This window comes from Sander lucioperca, chromosome 19 (genome assembly GCF_008315115.2).
Source record: "Sander lucioperca isolate FBNREF2018 chromosome 19, SLUC_FBN_1.2, whole genome shotgun sequence".
NCBI lineage: Eukaryota > Metazoa > Chordata > Actinopteri > Perciformes > Percidae > Sander > Sander lucioperca.
In genome coordinates, this window is record NC_050191.1 from 14,882,048 (window position 1) to 14,899,774 (window position 17,727).

At 44.5% G+C, this 17,727-nt stretch overlaps 1 protein-coding gene across 9 annotated transcripts in view; it reads left to right on the plus strand.

The window, feature by feature from the left end:
- The window catches only part of ankrd6b (ankyrin repeat domain 6b), a 56,867-nt gene that overhangs the window by 34,226 nt on the left and 4,914 nt on the right, over positions 1 to 17,727 (plus strand). For 4 of the 9 annotated variants that reach the window (XM_035995673.1, XM_035995674.1, XM_035995672.1 and 1 more), the window contains exons 3-13: positions 7,649 to 7,747; positions 8,688 to 8,786; positions 9,692 to 9,790; positions 10,783 to 10,881; positions 11,685 to 11,783; positions 12,251 to 12,349; positions 13,344 to 13,421; positions 14,932 to 15,036; positions 15,549 to 15,662; positions 15,836 to 15,982; positions 16,741 to 16,893. In XM_035995673.1, coding sequence (XP_035851566.1) covers positions 7,649 to 7,747; positions 8,688 to 8,786; positions 9,692 to 9,790; positions 10,783 to 10,881; positions 11,685 to 11,783; positions 12,251 to 12,349; positions 13,344 to 13,421; positions 14,932 to 15,036; positions 15,549 to 15,662; positions 15,836 to 15,982; positions 16,741 to 16,893 — 1,191 coding nt within the window. Of the gene's footprint in view, positions 1 to 7,648; positions 8,220 to 8,687; positions 8,787 to 9,691; positions 9,791 to 10,782; positions 10,882 to 11,684; positions 11,784 to 12,250; positions 12,350 to 13,343; positions 13,422 to 14,931; positions 15,037 to 15,548; positions 15,663 to 15,835; positions 15,983 to 16,740; positions 16,894 to 17,727 lie in introns of all 9 variants that reach the window. The other 5 variants (XM_031281372.2, XM_031281374.2, XM_031281373.2 and 2 more) reach the window with 3 other exon arrangements.

Below are 17,727 nucleotides of genomic sequence, written 5' to 3' on the forward strand. Positions count from 1 at the left end.
CCTCCATCTGGGCCTGGCTCCAGATGGGGCCCCCGGGCTTCCCCCGGGCAGGGTCACTCCATCTCTTCCTCGGTCACTCATAGGGTTTTTGAACCATTCTTTGTCTGGCCCCTCACCTGAGACCACTTTGCCTTGGGAGACCCTACCAGGAGCACAAAGCTCCAGACAACACAGCCCTCAGGTTCATAGGGACACACAAACCTCTCCACCACGATAAGGTGATGGTTCCAGGAGAGGCGTACGCACAAAACGGGGCTGAAAATGTAAGGTAAATAAAGGTTGTGATTTATAAAAACCAAACTTGACGGGAGAATGTGCGTTCCTCCACGCAAACTCTGATCCATGCATACGCACATTTTGGAGACAGTGGGAACTGGCGACACAGATGGTGAGGTGGTGAACTGAAGTCAGATTGCAGAAAGTAAATGTGGGAATAACGATTACTTGTAATATTTTCAAGTATTGATGCCTCACACACATTTCTTCACTCCATATCATCCACGTTATCATGAAGATTAAATCCAGCAGTGTTATTAGCGCTTGTTCGGAGTGATACTTTTTCCATACACACCTCCAACTCAAATCTTAAATAAAAATTTGTTCTTAATATTTAATCGGCGCTGTCTCACCGTCACAGAGTCCGCTATGGAGCGCAGGAGGAGGAGATCACTCGACTCCATGGAATACAGGATAGCATCAAATACCCTAGCATTAGATAACGGCAGAACACAGTGTAGCCTAAATAACTAAATATCTGTCTTTAATACTGTGCATATATCATTAAATGTCAGTCTGGAAATACAGCCGTTAAGTTCTCGCGCAATCGTTACACTTAATGTCCTCGTTATCAGTAAGAACTTTAATACTGTTCATGACAAAACCTGCATGAAGAAAAGTGTGTTTGCCTATTACACTTTCTTTCATCTTCAAATTGTATCTCGGGGTCGGGGGGTACCACTAGTTGATGCTGTGCTGTTGGCAAGGTGTTCACAATCACAAATTGTTGTAAACATATAAATACTGCGGTGAACCTGTGTGTAATGCTGCATGATGACACTGCTGGCCCTGCAGGAGGACTACACTAATGGAAGAATCAGGAGAGAAAGAGACTTCAGGGACCATGACGATGACTAATGGCTAATATGCCGATTTAGATTCCCTAAAGCTGAGCTCTTGGATCTATGTACTGAACTGGGTCCAGAAGGGCAACGCGTCAGAACCGTGCCATCCCGGTCCAAATACAGGTCCTCACCACTCTGGGGGCCACCGGCTGTTTTCAGAGGGAAATGTCAGACAGCTGAGTATTTTTTTATATAAATATTATATATAATCTTCAACTTTATCACTAAGACTTGTTTGGATATAATATATAGTTCTGTTAAATCTTATTATATAGGTCTGGTATATCAAAGCTGTCCCTGAGTGCCGTAATGCCTGCCGTTTTGGAAGGTATTATTAATATAGGTAGTCTATAGATCAGGTTTCCCTACACTGCAAGAACAGGCCGAAATTATCATTCAATTTGCAGCAATTCCTGACCGTCTGAGAAGTCTTTTGCTTTTTCTCTGCCAGTCATCATGATTCAGTGTAACAACTGCCAGGGTCATTCATATACTGATCAGCATTCATGATGTGCTTTGCATTGACTATTTATGGTTAAAAATGGGCGTGTACAGGGCAGGATAAGAGGCTGATCCATGTACGCACACTTGTAGGTAATCTCTGATTTATAAAGGGAACACTGCTTACAGGTGTGCGTACACACGGTTTTATAAATGACTTTTTTTTGGCATACGCCATTTTGGGCTTTTGGGCGTACGTATAATAGTAAGGATCCTACGCACAGTTTTATAAATGAGACCCCAGGACATTTCACAGTGTAGTAATCAACTTGGCAGTGCTCTCAAACTATTTAATGGTGGCTCTGTTTCAGCTGACTGTGAACTGACCCAGCATACATGTTCACTGCTGAGTAAAGTCTGCACAGCTGAGCTCACACACACACACACACACACACACACACACACACACACACACACACACACACGTCCCCTGAGGCCTTGCTTTATTCTTTGGTCCCAGCTCTCATGTCTCCTGTCATGTTGTCCTCTCTAGCAGAGCACATATGCAGCTTGCATTAGAACAGAGGCAGGCTTACCACAGCATGTTCAGACATTTGTTACATGATTTCAGGCAGACAAAAGCAGACTTCTCCTTTTTAGTAGAGATGCACCGATTCCAACTTTCTAGGCTGATTCCGATTTCCGATTTTCTTTGAGTTAGACCAGCTGATACAGATTTTAGCTGATTCTGATTTCATTTTTTCTAACCACTTTACAGCACACACAAATATTTATTTTCTATCTTTTCTTTAATAGAACATGTTTTGAACAGATAATGGATCACTATAAAATAGAACTATATAAATTACTCCTGGTGTGTGACATTCACACACATCTAAAGAGCAATGTTAGAACCATTTCCTTCTTTTCACATCCAATATCCAACTAAAGGAATGTGATTATGGTTTTTGGTGTCATCCCTCCACGCCCTACTTTCTCCTTGCAGGTGTTGCATATTGCAAACTTGTTATCTTCTGCACACACGCTGAAGAATTCCAAAACAGCTGACATGTTGCAGGTTAATTCACGAGGTTCCCTACATGTGTCAGAATAGCGCGGACAAGCGCTTCACACCGCGAGCGGGTACGCGCCACACACGGCGGAAAAGTTAAGAGAAAGGAGAAAGAGACCGTGCTGTGGCGTCCGTGTGTGTGTGCGTCCTTGAGAACTGTAACTGGTATAACTTATGTTGTCAGTTAATTGGAGCGTTGACCGGCATGAAATCACCATATGTCAGACTGACCTGCCGGCCAATTCCGGTCACCGGCCGGTCTATCGGTGCATCTCTACTTTTTAGCCAACATCCATTCGACTGTAGCTAGATAATGAATGTAGTAAACAGGTTTAAATCTAGGGTCTAAACTTGATATATAATATCATACATGATATCGTGCTGAAAATCAACATCCTCACCGATTCCTGTTCCATGTGACGTGGAACGTGGGCATGGATGGTAGAGGTAGTCATTACTCCATCTGGATGCTAACTATAGATGAACATAAATCCAGCAGGAACACAGAGCGGCAACACGTGAACACACCATTGACAGATCATCACCTTTAAGTTGGCATGGTGAACATGTCAGCAACCAGCTGCTTATTCAAACATCCAGACCTGAGGATGGATGTGTGACCAGACTGCAGTCTCAGGTGCTTTGGCAGACCAAACTATGCAGTACAACATTACATTAGCAGATTACAAACCACAGCTTTGCTCTCATAGATGGTTTACTGTTACAATAGTGTCATTGGACCTGTAGTGATGTCAACAGCCTGTGTCTGTGGTAAAGAAAGACATTAAGGTTGTCGAGCCACACTGTTCATCTTTACAGTTTGCAGCTGAATCCTCCTGATGAGGCTCGGGCATTTTTCTCCATCCTCAACGTGCTTCCCCAGACCCGGTAACAACAGGTCTTCTGTGCTGCAGGTCTCCTGGATTTAGGAAATGATTTAAACTTAGGATGTTAAGAAGCAAAGGTTTCAGGCACGCATATGAATCATTGGTTTATTTGTCAAAACATTCTGTATGTCAGATATGAAAAGTGCTGAGCACTGTTCATGTGGGATGGTTCTGTGTATCATGTGCTTTGTGTTTTCTGTTCTGGCGTGGCAAACCAATTTTCCATGGGAACATTATGGCATCATATTGTCACAGCTACAACAATATTACATGTGCTGCTGCTCACTCTGGTGATTTAGTTTCAACCAGCTGTATTTGGGTATTTTGGCTGGGTGCCATTATGAAAACTTAATCCAGGATAAAGAGGGCATAGTTTCATATGAAACATTCCTCTGCTCAGGAAAAGGAATGTAGGAATAGTTTTTGGAAGGCTTATATGATGAATGGATTGAGACTGAGAAAACATAAAAAAGGCAGAAAGGATTAAGCAGGGGGGTTGGATGAGGAGATCATGATCACTTCTGGGTTTACTCTGTGGAGAGGTCAGAAGCCAGACAGGAGCTTGGTAACACTGGCCCCAAGAAGCAGCTTTAATATACCACACCTCACCTGCAACTGTCTGTGGACACAGTAGCATGCAACTTTGGAAGATACTCACTTTAATAGTTTTAACCATTTTAAATGCTTGACTTCAGCTAAACTTGAGAATGTACATATGGTTGAGGACTGGATTTAGTCCCCCATCCCCTTTATTAGGAAGGGATCCCTTCGCAGCCATTATGGACAGGAGGAATGATAACAGCGACCAATATCTCTTTCAATGTACATACAGACATGTCAGTACTTAAGATAGACTTTAAGAAATGTGAACCTTCCCTTTAACTAAAGCCATATCTGCCGTTCATCTCCCTTACTGTCCACCAACACAGACTGCGTATTGGCTGTGGACCTGAGCTCGGCTGGCCGCCCAGTGTAACTTAATCTGAGCGCCACAGAGCCGCACCCAAACAAAGCAGGGACCTCCAAACAGCAGGATAATACCTGGGCTGTAATGCGGCTTGTGTGGGAACACACTCTGATCTGTAATTAAAGTGTGTTTGCTCAGGAACATGACAGAATAACAGAGATCACCAGGATCTACATACTGCTCTCTCATTCTTCTTAATGCACTTCATTATGTTGGGTGTAATGTTGAGGATGTGTTGAAAGCTTTATTATATGTATAGAGTATTAGATATATCTCCTGCATGGCCACTGTAAGGAGGAAGTTGCTGCTGTTCCTTATGTCGTCTGATGTGTCCTGGTTGAGTACGGAGCATCGCTGCATTCCAACTGCTATGTTTTCTATTACCACAGGAGGTTAGTCTCAGTTTAATACATAAATAAACTATGTATAAACTTTCCGGCATAAACTCTTTTAGGTCGACCCCTGTGTTCTAGAGTGCGGATTGGGCCGCATTTTTCTGTCCGAGCCCGGCCCGTGTCCAACAGAGCAGTAACCGAACCCGACCCGAGACCGACAGGCATTAACATATTTCTGTCTGAGCCCGACACAGTTAAAATCTTTTTCTTATACACGCATGTACGTTTATTTGTGCCGAAAGCCCGCTTTTATGAAGCAACTGTAGGAAGGCATTCGGAAATGTCAACAGATGAGTGCATCAGCGCACACGGGCACACAATAACAAGCTGTTCAAATGTTCAATGTGTTAACCTCTCCTGACCGTGGTCAGAAAACCAGGGGAGACTGGTTACCTCCAGGGCCAACGTTATAAAATGAATAACGTTGAGGTTAAAATCCCGTTTCTGGTGAGACAATGAATGAACACACACACACACACACACACACACACACACACACACACACACACACACACTCTTTATTCTAAAAATGATACCTTTCCATATGTTTGTAGTTTTGTGTTCTTGTTTCATGCTACTGTATACAACACTGTGCTACTCTTAACAAACGTGATGTTTTGCCCAATAATTATTTTCTGTTTTACTGTAACATTACATTGTTGCTTACACTTTTCAACCCCTCTCAGCAGATTACTTTCCCTCTAGAACATTGTAAATGGAGATATAGGCCTATGAAAGACAAAGAGCTGTAGATTTAGAACAACAGTGTGTACATGGTATATCCAAAAATGTATTATTATGAAAAACATGTTTGCCATTTGATGCAAATGCTTCATTATGAGATGTGTTTATGGTATTTTGAATGCAGTGTTTCATGTTGAAGGAGATGTGAGGCATGTTGCATTTTGTGTGTGCAGTTTTGGGAATTGTGTGTAGAGTTTTGAAAAAAGGAGACATAGTTTTGAAAACATGTCTAAGCAGTTGGAAAAAAACTGTAATAGTGAAAAAAGAAGATGGGGCACCTTTTAAAGGACAGAAAAAAAGATAATTCAATAAAGGAAATGAAATGAACAGGTGCTAGGGTAAAAAGATCATGAAAAAGATGACATCACATAAAAGCAAGTCTATTGAACTGTGTTTTAAAAACTGATTTAAAAGAAGTCACTGATTGAGCAAGCCTTATCTCCACAAAGTGATCCTTTAAAGCTCCCTGAAGTTACGGTAAGTAAGCGTGTTGCTTCAGGGCCCCCCCCCCCACAGGTCTTTATGTACTGGCAGGATGCACAGTTGATCCTCTGCTCAGCTAACAGGAACAGCTGTGCAGCTTGTGCACTATTCTCTTAAATCGTGGATTAAGTATTTGTTTGTTTTCAGTTGAGTCATTACTGAGAGGGATTGTACTCTGCAGCAGATTGTCTTCAGTCGTACTCACAGGTCGTACTGTTACTCTGCAGCACGGGGCTGGGGGGCTGAGTGTGGGACAGCACTCAGCTGTGCCTGCTCCTGCTGCAGTGTGCTGCTCTCTGGTGTTTTGGTCACTGTGTTGAGCTGTGTGTGTGTGTGTGTGTGTGTTTGTGTGTGCGTGCGTGCGTGGCATGTGTGTGTGTCCACAGTAACTGTACTGAGCTATGTGTGTGTGTGTGTGTGTGTGCGTGCGTGTGTGCATGTGTGTGTGTGTGTCCACAGTAACTGTACTGAGCTGTGTGTGTGCGTGTGTGGCGTATGTGTGTGTGTCCACAGTAACTGTACTGAGCTATGTGTGTGTGTGTGTGTGTGTGTGTGTGTTTGTGTGTGCGTGCGTGCGTGTGTGGCATGTGTGTGTGTGTGTCCACAGTAACTGTACTGAGCTATGTGTATGTGTGTGTGTGTGTGTGTGTGTGTGTGTGTGTGTGTGTGTGTGTGTCCACAGTAACTGTACTGAGCTATGTGTATGTGTGTGTGTGTGCGTGTGTGCGCGCGTGTGTGTGTGTGTGTCCACAGTAACTGTACTGAGTTGTGTGTGTGTGTGTGTGTGAGTCCACAGTAACTGTACTGAGCTATGTGAGTGTGTGTGTGTGTGTGTGTGTGTTTGTTTGTGTGTGCGTGTGTGGCGTGTGTGTCCGTCCACAGTAACTGTACTGAGCTATGTGTATGTGTGTGTGTGTGTGTGCGTGTGTGCGCGCGTGTGTGTGTGTGTGTCCACAGTAACTGTACTGAGTTGTGTGTGTGTGTGTGTGTGAGTCCACAGTAACTGTACTGAGCTATGTGAGTGTGTGTGTGTGTGTGTGTGTGTTTGTTTGTGTGTGCGTGTGTGGCGTGTGTGTCCGTCCACAGTAACTGTACTGAGCTATGTGTATGTGTGTGTGTGTGTGTGTGTGTGTGTGTGTGTGTGTGTGCGTGTGTGCGTGCGTGCGTGTGTGCGTGTGTGTGTGTGTGTGTCCACAGTAACTGTACTGAGCTCTGTGTGTGTGTGTGTGCGTGTGTGTGTGTCCACAGTAACTGTACTGAGCTGTGTGTGTGTGTGTGTGTGTGTCCACAGTAACTGTATTGAGCTATGTGTGTGTGTGTGTGTGTGTGTCCACAGTAACTGTATTGAGCTATGTGTGTGTGTGTGTGTCCACAGTAACTGTATTGAGCTATGTGTGTGTGTGTGTGTGTGTGTGTGTGTGTGTGTGTCCACAGTAACTGTATTGAGCTATGTGTGTGTGTGTGTGTGTGTGTGTGTGTCCACAGTAACTGTATTGAGCTATGTGTGTGTGTGTTTGTGTGTGTGTGTGTGTCCACAGTATGGCAGAAGCCCCCTGCACCTGGCTGCCTACAAAGGCCATACTGAGGTCGTGCGTATCCTGCTCAAAGCTGGCTGCGACCTGGACATCCAAGACGACGTGAGTAGACTCCTCTTCCTGTCCGCTGCGGCGGCCATGTTTCCACTTCTCATCCACTTCTAGCTCTCGCACTGCAGTCTGATCGCTGGTTACCAGTGGAATGCTTATCTTTTTGCTCTTAGTACTATTTTATTAGGATTCTTTTTTAGACTTTTTTTAACACAAAGATAAGTGTAGCATAATGACCTCCAGTGGCCTGGAATGGGACCCTTTGGACTGCCCACTTGTGGGTTTGCCCTCAGGATGCAAGTCCCCCTTTCCCACTGATAGCGATAACCCAGATCTCTGGCGGTGCCAAATTCCTTCTCTGTGGTCAATGAGCTCCGCAACAGGCCACAGCACATCCTCCAGGACTGGAGGGAGCGGGAGGTGCAGACTGAGGCAGGAGCAGGAGGAGCAGGAGGAGCAGGAGGAGAGAAGACAGTGGAGCAGGGCTGGGAGAGAGCCTGGAGGATCAGGGAGAGTGAAGGAGGTTAGCCCAAACTGCTGCTACTGAGCCAGCCGAATCTGTCCCCTCATCCTTCCTTCCCTGAACAAACTCCACTCCTCCTCCACCGCTGCTGCTGCTGCGCTCGGCTCACTTCTTATCTCGCTTGTTATGGCCCTCTCCCCCTCGTCTCCCTCCTCTTTCTCCTCCATCTCCCATGGAAATCATTGCTCTTTCTTCCAGCGCTCTCATGCCAAACCTGGCCTGCTAAGTGTCATTCACCACTAATCTGCTTTGTTCACAAAATTCCATTTATGGCTGAGCATAAATGTGAGCTGAACCTTTTCTCTGGGTGTGTTACTGCTGTCATATGGTTATACAAACTACTGTGGGCTCTAACAACACAGAGCTGTTTGAGAGTACCTGCTGTGGTCTGTAAACTGCTCTATTGGGATCATATCATCTTGTCCCATACCGCCAGTGAGTGTGGTGTGTTTGTGTGTCTGCTGGCAGGGTGAGCAGACGGCGCTACAGCGGGCTGCTGTGGTGGGAAACAGCGACGTCATCAGCGCTCTCATCCAGGAAGGGTGTGCACCAGACAGACAGGACAAGGTGCACAGCAACAGACACACACACAGAGGCTAATGGCACATCTATAAACACAAAATAACATTTTGTTCTTAATAGTCACATACACACAGTAGGTGAACAAAGTATGTGTGAAACATTATTACGTACTGTCACATTTTACAAGGGCTGATATCAAAATATCCGGTACAAAAGATAAACAAAGCCGTTATGAATGTACCATAAAGAACCAGTCCTTTGTTTAAAACAAGCTTATATTAGAGACAGGCCTTGACTCCTGATTTCCCATGTGTAATAAGTATATTTAAAGGTGCTCTAAGCGATGTGACGCGTTTTTTAGGCTACAACAGTTTTGGTCACATACAGCAAACATCTCCTCACAATCTGCTAGCTGCCTGTCCCCTGAACACACTGTAAAAAAAACGTGGTCTCTGTAGACAGCCCAGGCTCCACAAACGGCAACAAAAACAAACTGGCCAACCTGCACCACCAAACATAACAAACAGTGTTCCAGTGTTCCAGCCAATAACCGACAAGAAGGATTTGGGGGTGGGGGGTTGGGGGGTTAGTGCCATGGATGTATTAGTGCGTGGAAGGGAGGGGGAGGGGACGGGATGAGGAGGAGGGAAGGGCGAGCTTGTTTGACAATACTTCGAACATCAACAAGAAGTAACGTCACCCAACATTGCTTAGAGCACCTTTAATCTTATTTCTGTAAAAAAGAGAAACTCAGAGCAGCAGAGTGGTGAGTATGACGTATCTCTGTTGTTGAATGGTATCATTATACTAGTGTAATTCTTCATGGGTTCCCTAAAATCTAGAGTTACAGAGGAAGAGAATCTTCAGAAATGGAAGTATCGTGAAGGTTTGTGTTTACATAAAGTGGAGTGCATCAGTCTGGCTGTGCTTTTTGTCTTGTGTCCTGTCAGGAAGGCAACACAGCTCTCCACGAGGTGTCCTGGCACGGCTTCAGCCAGTCTGTCAAGGTGCTGGTGAAGGCTGGAGCCAACGTTCACGCTAAAAACAAGGTGATTGTGGAGCTCTCAACTTTCAGCCGCAGCACTGATTAAACGGGTTTGCTATAAACTGTAATCCTATATGTATTCCTTCAGCAGTGATTCATGTTTCCTGTATATGAAGAGGAAAGAAGGAAAACACCAAACCCCATCCAGAAAACTTCACTTAAACTTTGTAACTTTTGAAAGTAGATGTAACATGTTCTTCCTCTGACCAAACTGACAGATGAAATTAGCATAACAACACGTCTTTCAGTACACTCAGGGGTTTTGCTGCTACAGCCTTACTTGGTTTGGTATAACCGGTAGCTTATTGTGCTAACTTGGACATTTAGACATTACTGAGACGTTTCCCTTACTTTAGGACTCTTTTCTACTTTGCTACTGTTATGCTACATTTTAGCATGGCACACATAATCATTTTAATGGTTTCATCACAAAGTGTGCACAGTGTACCTCATCAGCAGACACTCACTCTGTCAGCTCACCTTATTATGATGTCTTTAAAAGAACAGAATCTTGTCAAATAAACATTCAAAGTGCCATTAGCCTGCCGCTGTTCAGCAAACCTTTCATAGTCTCACTAACAAGTGTGAAAGGTCATTCTTGTTTTTGAAAATCTGAACTTGAGGTCGACCTAGAGGCTTTCAATGATGCAAATTCCATTACCACCATATATCATCACCATCCATCACTGACAAAACTCCATACATAGATGAGGACCTGTAGATGCAGTTGAAAGCTCCGTAAAATAAAAAAATTCCTCCTCATTCCTCTCACCCATGTTTGTGATCTTTTTCTGTCTTTCTTTTCTCTCTCCCTCTCTTCTTCATGTCTCCCCTATTTTTCTTTCCCTCTGTTGTGGTTGTCTTCTTCCCTCTCTCCCTTCTCTCACATCTTCCCCTTGTCTCACTTCAGTTTGCTGTAGTGGCAAGATTGTCAGATGAAGGGTTTTACCAAAGTATCCAAGTGAACACTAATAAATGCTGACCCTGTGTTTTCAGGCAGGACACACAGCCCTCCACCTTGCGTGTCAGAACGGTCACACTCAGAGCTCCAGGGTTCTGCTCCTGGGAGGTTCCAGGCCCGACACCACGAACCATGTAAGTCTCCAGCAGGGCTCGGGCCAGGGGCTAACCCTAACCCCAGATGCTGTGCTTAGAGCTTGTTGCACACATCCACATTTTCAACAAAAAATACACCAAGTACAAGTCTTCACTACAGATATTATATGAGTCTGGGCAGACAGGGATATGAACTGCAACTTGACTGGCTGGCCAAGGCAATATTTATTCATCAAATGTCCAAAAAGACAAATGTCCACTGCAAGAACCCAAAGTGTATTGACTTACTTTTTATTTTTTTGTCTGACCAACAGTGCACAAACCCATAGACATACTATTTAAAAGGATTTTCTTTAATCAGTTAATGAACTAGTCATTTCAGGAGTATTATTTTAAATGTCAATTGTATGTTTCAGTACTGTAGGGTAAATATTAATAGCGCATCATGTTTTAGGAATTTATATTTTTGAATGTAAAACATGTTCTGCAAACTAGACCAAAATGCTGACATTGAATAACAGCCTCAGCTGAAAACACACCTGCAACTGTCAGCATGGGTCAGTTAAGATGCTAAATGTTGTGGTCTTTAGTCATCAGGCGTGCAAAAAGAATTGACGTTTTTTCAGTTTTCATGTAAATGGATAATAACATCACTGGGGTTTCCTTCTAGCACCTCTAAATATACACAAGCAAGCCCGTAAAAAATGATTCATGTCCCTTATGAGTAACTAAATTAATGTGCATGTCCTGCTGTGACATACCGTATCTTTGAAATGTAATTGAATGCATCATTTTGAGATACAATTTTTGTCGAATTGTTAATCTCTAAATATGTTTTCCAGGCGGGGGATACGTGTCTGCATGTGGCGGCCCGCTACAACCACGTGGCTGTGATCCGCATCCTGCTGGGAGCCTTCTGCTCCGTGTCAGAGAAGAACCTGGTAGGTGCCTGCGCTCCAGCAGAGGCCTGTCTGGGGTTTCTGGACAGTACCAGCCACTTTGTCATGGGACTATGAATGGAACCTTTTTGCCAATGTTTAATAAATCCCATCTGGCTGGTAAGAGTGGCTGGTATATTTTTGAATTCCATTGACCCACAATTTTCTGTCCAGAATTTCATTTGTAAATGTGACACATCAAATCCCATCTGTACTTCTACTACTATCGTGAATTCAGCTTATACAGTTACATGTGTCATGTGTTTTGGCATTATGTTTGTCACTGTGAGTGAGAGCCTCATGTTTATATGTAAGATGTAAAAGTCCATACAAGCATCAGATAAATAAATATAAATAATAAATAAAGGGTCCACTCTCACACCGCCATCTCCTGTACTGTGTGTGTGTGTGTGTGTGTGTGTGTGTGTGTGTGTGTGTGTGTGTGTGCGTGCGTGCGTGCGTGTGTGCAGGCTGGGGACACACCGCTACACGTGGCTGCTGCTCTGAATCATAAGAAGACGGTGCGTCTGCTGCTGGAGGCTGGGGCAGACAGCCACATCTGCAACAATGTGAGTGCCTGCAGCCTCTTTCTACATCGTTAATGCTCGGAAGAAGTGTTTGTGCACGCACTGTGCCTTTCTGCATCTGCAGTCAGCAAACAGTATGAAAGAAATGGAATATTGCTAATAAATGCTGTGTTAGAGCGAAGCTGGAACTAAAGACTCACAGCGTATTTCCACAGCACTGACTACCAACAGAGGCAAACAAAGAGTGTTCTTTTACTCGCTGATTCCACGTTGCTATTTTTTCTTTCCATCGATGTTAAGCTACTGCCAATGACACTCAACACTCCTGCAGATTTTTAAAACTATCCAGAAAGAGAGGAAGTATGTCCATTGAGCTGCTCGGACACTTTTGATGTGAAACACCAGGACGTGTTGAATTTACAGTAGCCTCAAAATAGCAAAGTGGAAGCAACTGGAAATTATTAATGTTTGAAAACTGTATTTCATAAAAAGAGGAACTCAGAGCAAAGAGAATGTTAGTAAGACATGACTGTGGAAATAAACTGAATACTGAAATGATTGAGAAGAGGTAAACATGAAGGACGGGTTGTGTTAGCGTTAGCTGGATCTAGAAATGAAGGCTCTTCCACATCTCTGGTAATTCTGTCCGAGCCATGTTTTTACTGTGTGTGTGCATGTGTGCATGCGTGCGTGTCTGTGTGCGTGTGTGTGTGTGTGTGTGTGTGTGTGTGTGTGTGTGTGTGTGTGTGTGTGTGTGTGTGTGTGTGTGTGTGTGCGTGTGCATGCTTGTGTGCATGCGTGCGTGTCTGTATGTGCGCGTGTGTGTGTCTGTGTGTGTGTGTGTGTGTGTGTGTGTGTGTGTCTGTGCATGTGTGTGCTTGTGTGTGTGTGTGTGTGTGTGTGTGCGTGTGTGCGTGTGTGCGTGTGTGTGTGTGTGTGTGTGTGTGTGTGTGTGCGTGTGTGTGCGTGTGCGTGTCTGTGTGTGTGTGTGTGTGTGTGTGTGTGTGTGTGTGTGTGTGCGCATGTATGTGTGCAGGCAGGTCACACAGCTATGGACCAGGCCAGAGAGAACAACAACCCAGACGTGGCTCTCCTGCTGACCAAAGCCCCCCAGGTAGAAGCAGCAGTCCAGATATATGTCTGTGCTCATACTACACACTATTACATGATGGATTTTTATAACCTCATATGCAATGGAACACCTTTCCTTTTCTGTCCTTTGTTTTGTATTGATTTATATTCATGTTTTCAGAAGATTAGGGAAACTATTATGTATTTTTTCTGGTAGTTAAAAAATCTGCGATGTGACCTTTTTCTAATTAACACCAACTCACTAAAGCTGTCACTGAAGTGTTTGAGAGGTGTTAATAGGCTGGTTGGAGATGAACTGCTCCTCGCCTGTAAAGTGGACGAGAGCAGGCGGCAGCAGCCGGGGGCGGGGACAAAAATCTGCCGTCAAGTGGGACAGTTTCCAGCTGATTCTAGCAGCCTTCAGGCTGAACAGGAAGTCACAGAAACACTCACATCCTGTTAGATCCAGTTCCGATTTAATAAAACGTTATCAGACCCATACATCAGCTTGTACACAAGTCTCCAGATGTTTTTATTATGACAGAGTAGCTCTCAAAATGCTCTACATGTGATCTGTTGCTGATTTTAATTAACAACAGACTATAGATGATCTGTAATCTGATCAGATTTAGTCTCTCTGACTTCTAACCCTAACTATCAGCCACACAACATGTGTTCTGTACAGAATAAGCCTTTAAATCAGACAAATAGCAGTTAAAATCCCTCCAAATCAAAATCAATAAAAAGTTGATATAAAACGTCAGCATGTTGAGTCGATTCTGAACCAATCAGCTGTTAGATCAGCTGAGAGGCAGGCGTTTCCCAGCATGCCCTGGGTCCGCCTGGGTCTTGTAGTCGGTGAAAAGCAACTGTGCTGCCTGCGTCTCAGAACTGTGGCCGTCTTGATCTTGTGAGGTCATCATTGCCTACGTGTGCATGACGTTAGAGCAAGTCGGGATCAAGTCGGACACAAATCTACCCAGCATGCATTGGGCGGCAATCGCCGGTGATCGATTCTGCTCAGACCTGGCTCATCTCGAACGAGCCTATTATGAATCCCACGCGTCTGGACAAGTCCCGCCTTACAAAGCAGCCCGATTGGTTGGGGTTAGGCATTGACCTCGAGTAGTTGAGGTTAGGATAGCCGATTGGTCAGGGGATATGACCTGAACAAATCGGGTTCCGTTACCTAGCGTAAGCATGGACTCCTGGCCAATAGTAGCGTGTGAATGCTATTGAAGGGCGGGCCTTGCCTAGAAGTTGTGGGTTCCATAATAACGCGTTTGGGAGAGCTGTGCTGACAGAAAGAGGAACTTGTTACTCTAAAGTGCACTCAGGTGGTTATTGGTGCAGTATGGGGACATCACCTCAAGGTAGAAATCACTTTCAACAAGTCTTCTCTTTTCCAACATCCAGCTTAGCAGAGTTATTTGTGACCTGTGGTGCGTACAAAATAATAAATGTTAAGTGTATAAACCCTCCAAGATCTTAGTGGTTAACTTAGCACACGTGATGATGCCACATGTGTTTTTGCCTCCCGCATGTGTGTTCAGGTGCAGAGCTTTGTGCGTGGCCGGAGTGTGAGGAAGAGGAGAGAAAAGCTGAAGGCCGAGGGCCGAGCTCAGTCTGTGCCCAGAGATGAGATGCTGCCCCGTAAGGTACAACCCCCACCACTGGCTCCAAGCTACTGTAAAGGACTGGGTTGGTAGTTTAAATAGCAGAAATAAGGGGAAAAAACACCCAAACCCAAAACCCTAGGGATGAGAGGAAGATACAGGAGACTCCTGTGAGTGAATTGATATATATTTTCATCATAAACCTTAAAGTAAAGGTTTTGATTACATCCAGTTTTGCCCTCCACTATAAGGTTGGAAGAATCTTCTTATTCCACACTATCAGAGAGATTTCCATAAGACTCCATGTTTCTTTAGTTATATCGTCGCACCATTCCATCAAATGGAAATATTCTGTATTTTGTGTGCATCATTTGAAACACCAACATTTTCTCCAAAATGTTTGGATCTCCACTAGAATTTTAGAATCAAGGTTTGAGAAGTGAGGTCGAAGAGGTTGAACAAAATGTGAATTTGTGTTTTAATTCTTTAGATCTTGACATTTTTAAAGATTGTTTCGATGTCCTGAGTGCTTCACCTGTTCCTGTCCCCTGCAGGACAGCGCCTCTGCTGCAGAGGACACCCAGAGCAGTGACCGAGCTGGCTGCAAACACGCCGAGGTGTCCCCGGTCAACGCCAGGAGGGGACGGAACAGGAAGCAGAAAGAGAAAGTAGGTCCCTGAAAACACCCCGTAATCCATACAGACATCCGTTTAGGGAAAGAGAAGCTAACCGTGCTAGTTGTTCTGGACCGGGGAAGTCAACGAGTAGCACTCTTCCTCAGTAACTGGTCGAGATGTGTGAGATGGATGATCCCTAACCTGCGGTGATGTTGATGTTTCAGCCGCCTTTGTCCGACCCCCTCCGCCGCAGAGAGACCAGACACAGCGAGAGGAAATGCAAACTGCCAGGAGCAACCATCCCTCCACATAACTACAAAGCCTATCAGCTGTACACGCTGTACCGCGGCAAAGACGGCAAGATCATGCAGGTCAGTGCACAACACTCCCCTGTTCAGTCCGAGTAACCACTACTATTCATGTAGCTGCTCAGCTGTGTTTTGTGATTTGTTATGTTCTCATTTGTTATGTCTTTATGTATGGATGAGTGTTCTCTGTCACTGAACAACTGTGCTGCAGAGATTTAGGGGAATATTAACTAGGCCTACTACAACTTACCACCAGGGCCACAAACTTGGTGTCAGTTCATAGTATATTTTCACTCAAGATAAAAAAGACATGGGCCCTAAATCTCGAAAGGAAACTAGTGGGTTAACATCTATCTTTAGGTTTAACCTGAAGCTGAGGGCCGGCCTGCTGCAGAGCATGACATCTGGATCAGATTCAAACCTGCCAATAACGCGACTACTGACCAGATCAGATCAATGGAGAAATGGAGTCAGCATTCATACAGGATCCTGACACCTCACAATCTCTCTGTCTGTCTCTGCTGTAGTCAGCAGTCTGCATTGATGAATCAGGGCTATTTGATGTCTGTTAAAGAGAGCTGTCTTGTAAACCCATGTGGGATGGGCCAAATGTTTGGCATGACAGAAATAAAAATAAATGAATGGATGTATGTAAAAATGTCCTACGAAGAAACATCCTTAAATACGTTTTGCATGAACCTACTGTACTGTAAGCTACTTTTAGCGCTCAAAGTCTTACTGTGGCCCCATAGTAAATTCAGACATTTAGCACAAAATAAAAGTTTGGATTTCAGCCTGGCCATACTTGCCGTGTGTTGCAGGCTCCTCTGAACGGTTGCCGCTGTGAACCTCTGATCAGTAAACTGGAGAACCAGCTGGAGGCCACCAAGGAGGAGATGAAGACTGAAATCCACACGGTCCAAGACCTGATGAACAGCAAGATGGGCCAGCTGGACCGTAAGAACAAACACCAGGTAGCATCCACATGCTAACACAGCACACAGGGTAACTGACTTTATCTTTGTCTTTAGGTCTGAAGTGACACAAACAAGGGAAACAAGAAGGGTTGCAGGAAAAAAAGACTAAACAAGGAAGGATTAATGCCCAACGAGGCATCCATTATCAGGAATTAATGGATGACGGCGAGGCCAGAACGGTCCATTAACACCTGATAATGGACACCTCGAGGGAGGAGGAACAAATGACCTGAAGTAGAGAGCTGAACAGAGAACGGGAGGAGACATGATCGCTGTGAAAGAAAATCAGTTCAGAGTGTAACTGACTTCCTGCAGCTTGTGTGTTAGCGCCATCCTGTGGTCTTCAGAGGACGAGACACTGTAGGACTACACTCAGTGTTGGAAATACCAGAGTCACATTTTCTTTTAATGTAGCACATTCATTTAGAACGGTAGACATTCAGTCTCATCACAACTCCTTTAGTAGGTGTCCTATAAAAGCTTCTATCAAAGAGCACCCAGTTGGTGATACATGTTCTCTGAGCACCACGCAGCGGACGTTTCGGGCAGCGCCCTTCCTCAGCGTATGTCAATTACAACCAATACTCCTCACACAGGTGGGTTTAATACTACAACCAGTACTCCTCACACAGGTGGGTTTAATACTACAACCAGTACTCCTCACACAGGTGGGTTTAATACTACAACCAATACTCCTCACACAGGTGGGTTTAATACTACAACCAGTACTCCTCACACAGGTGGGTTTAATACTACAACCAATACTCCTCACACAGGTGGGTTTAATACTACAACCAGTACTCCTCACACAGGTGGGTTTAGTACTACAAC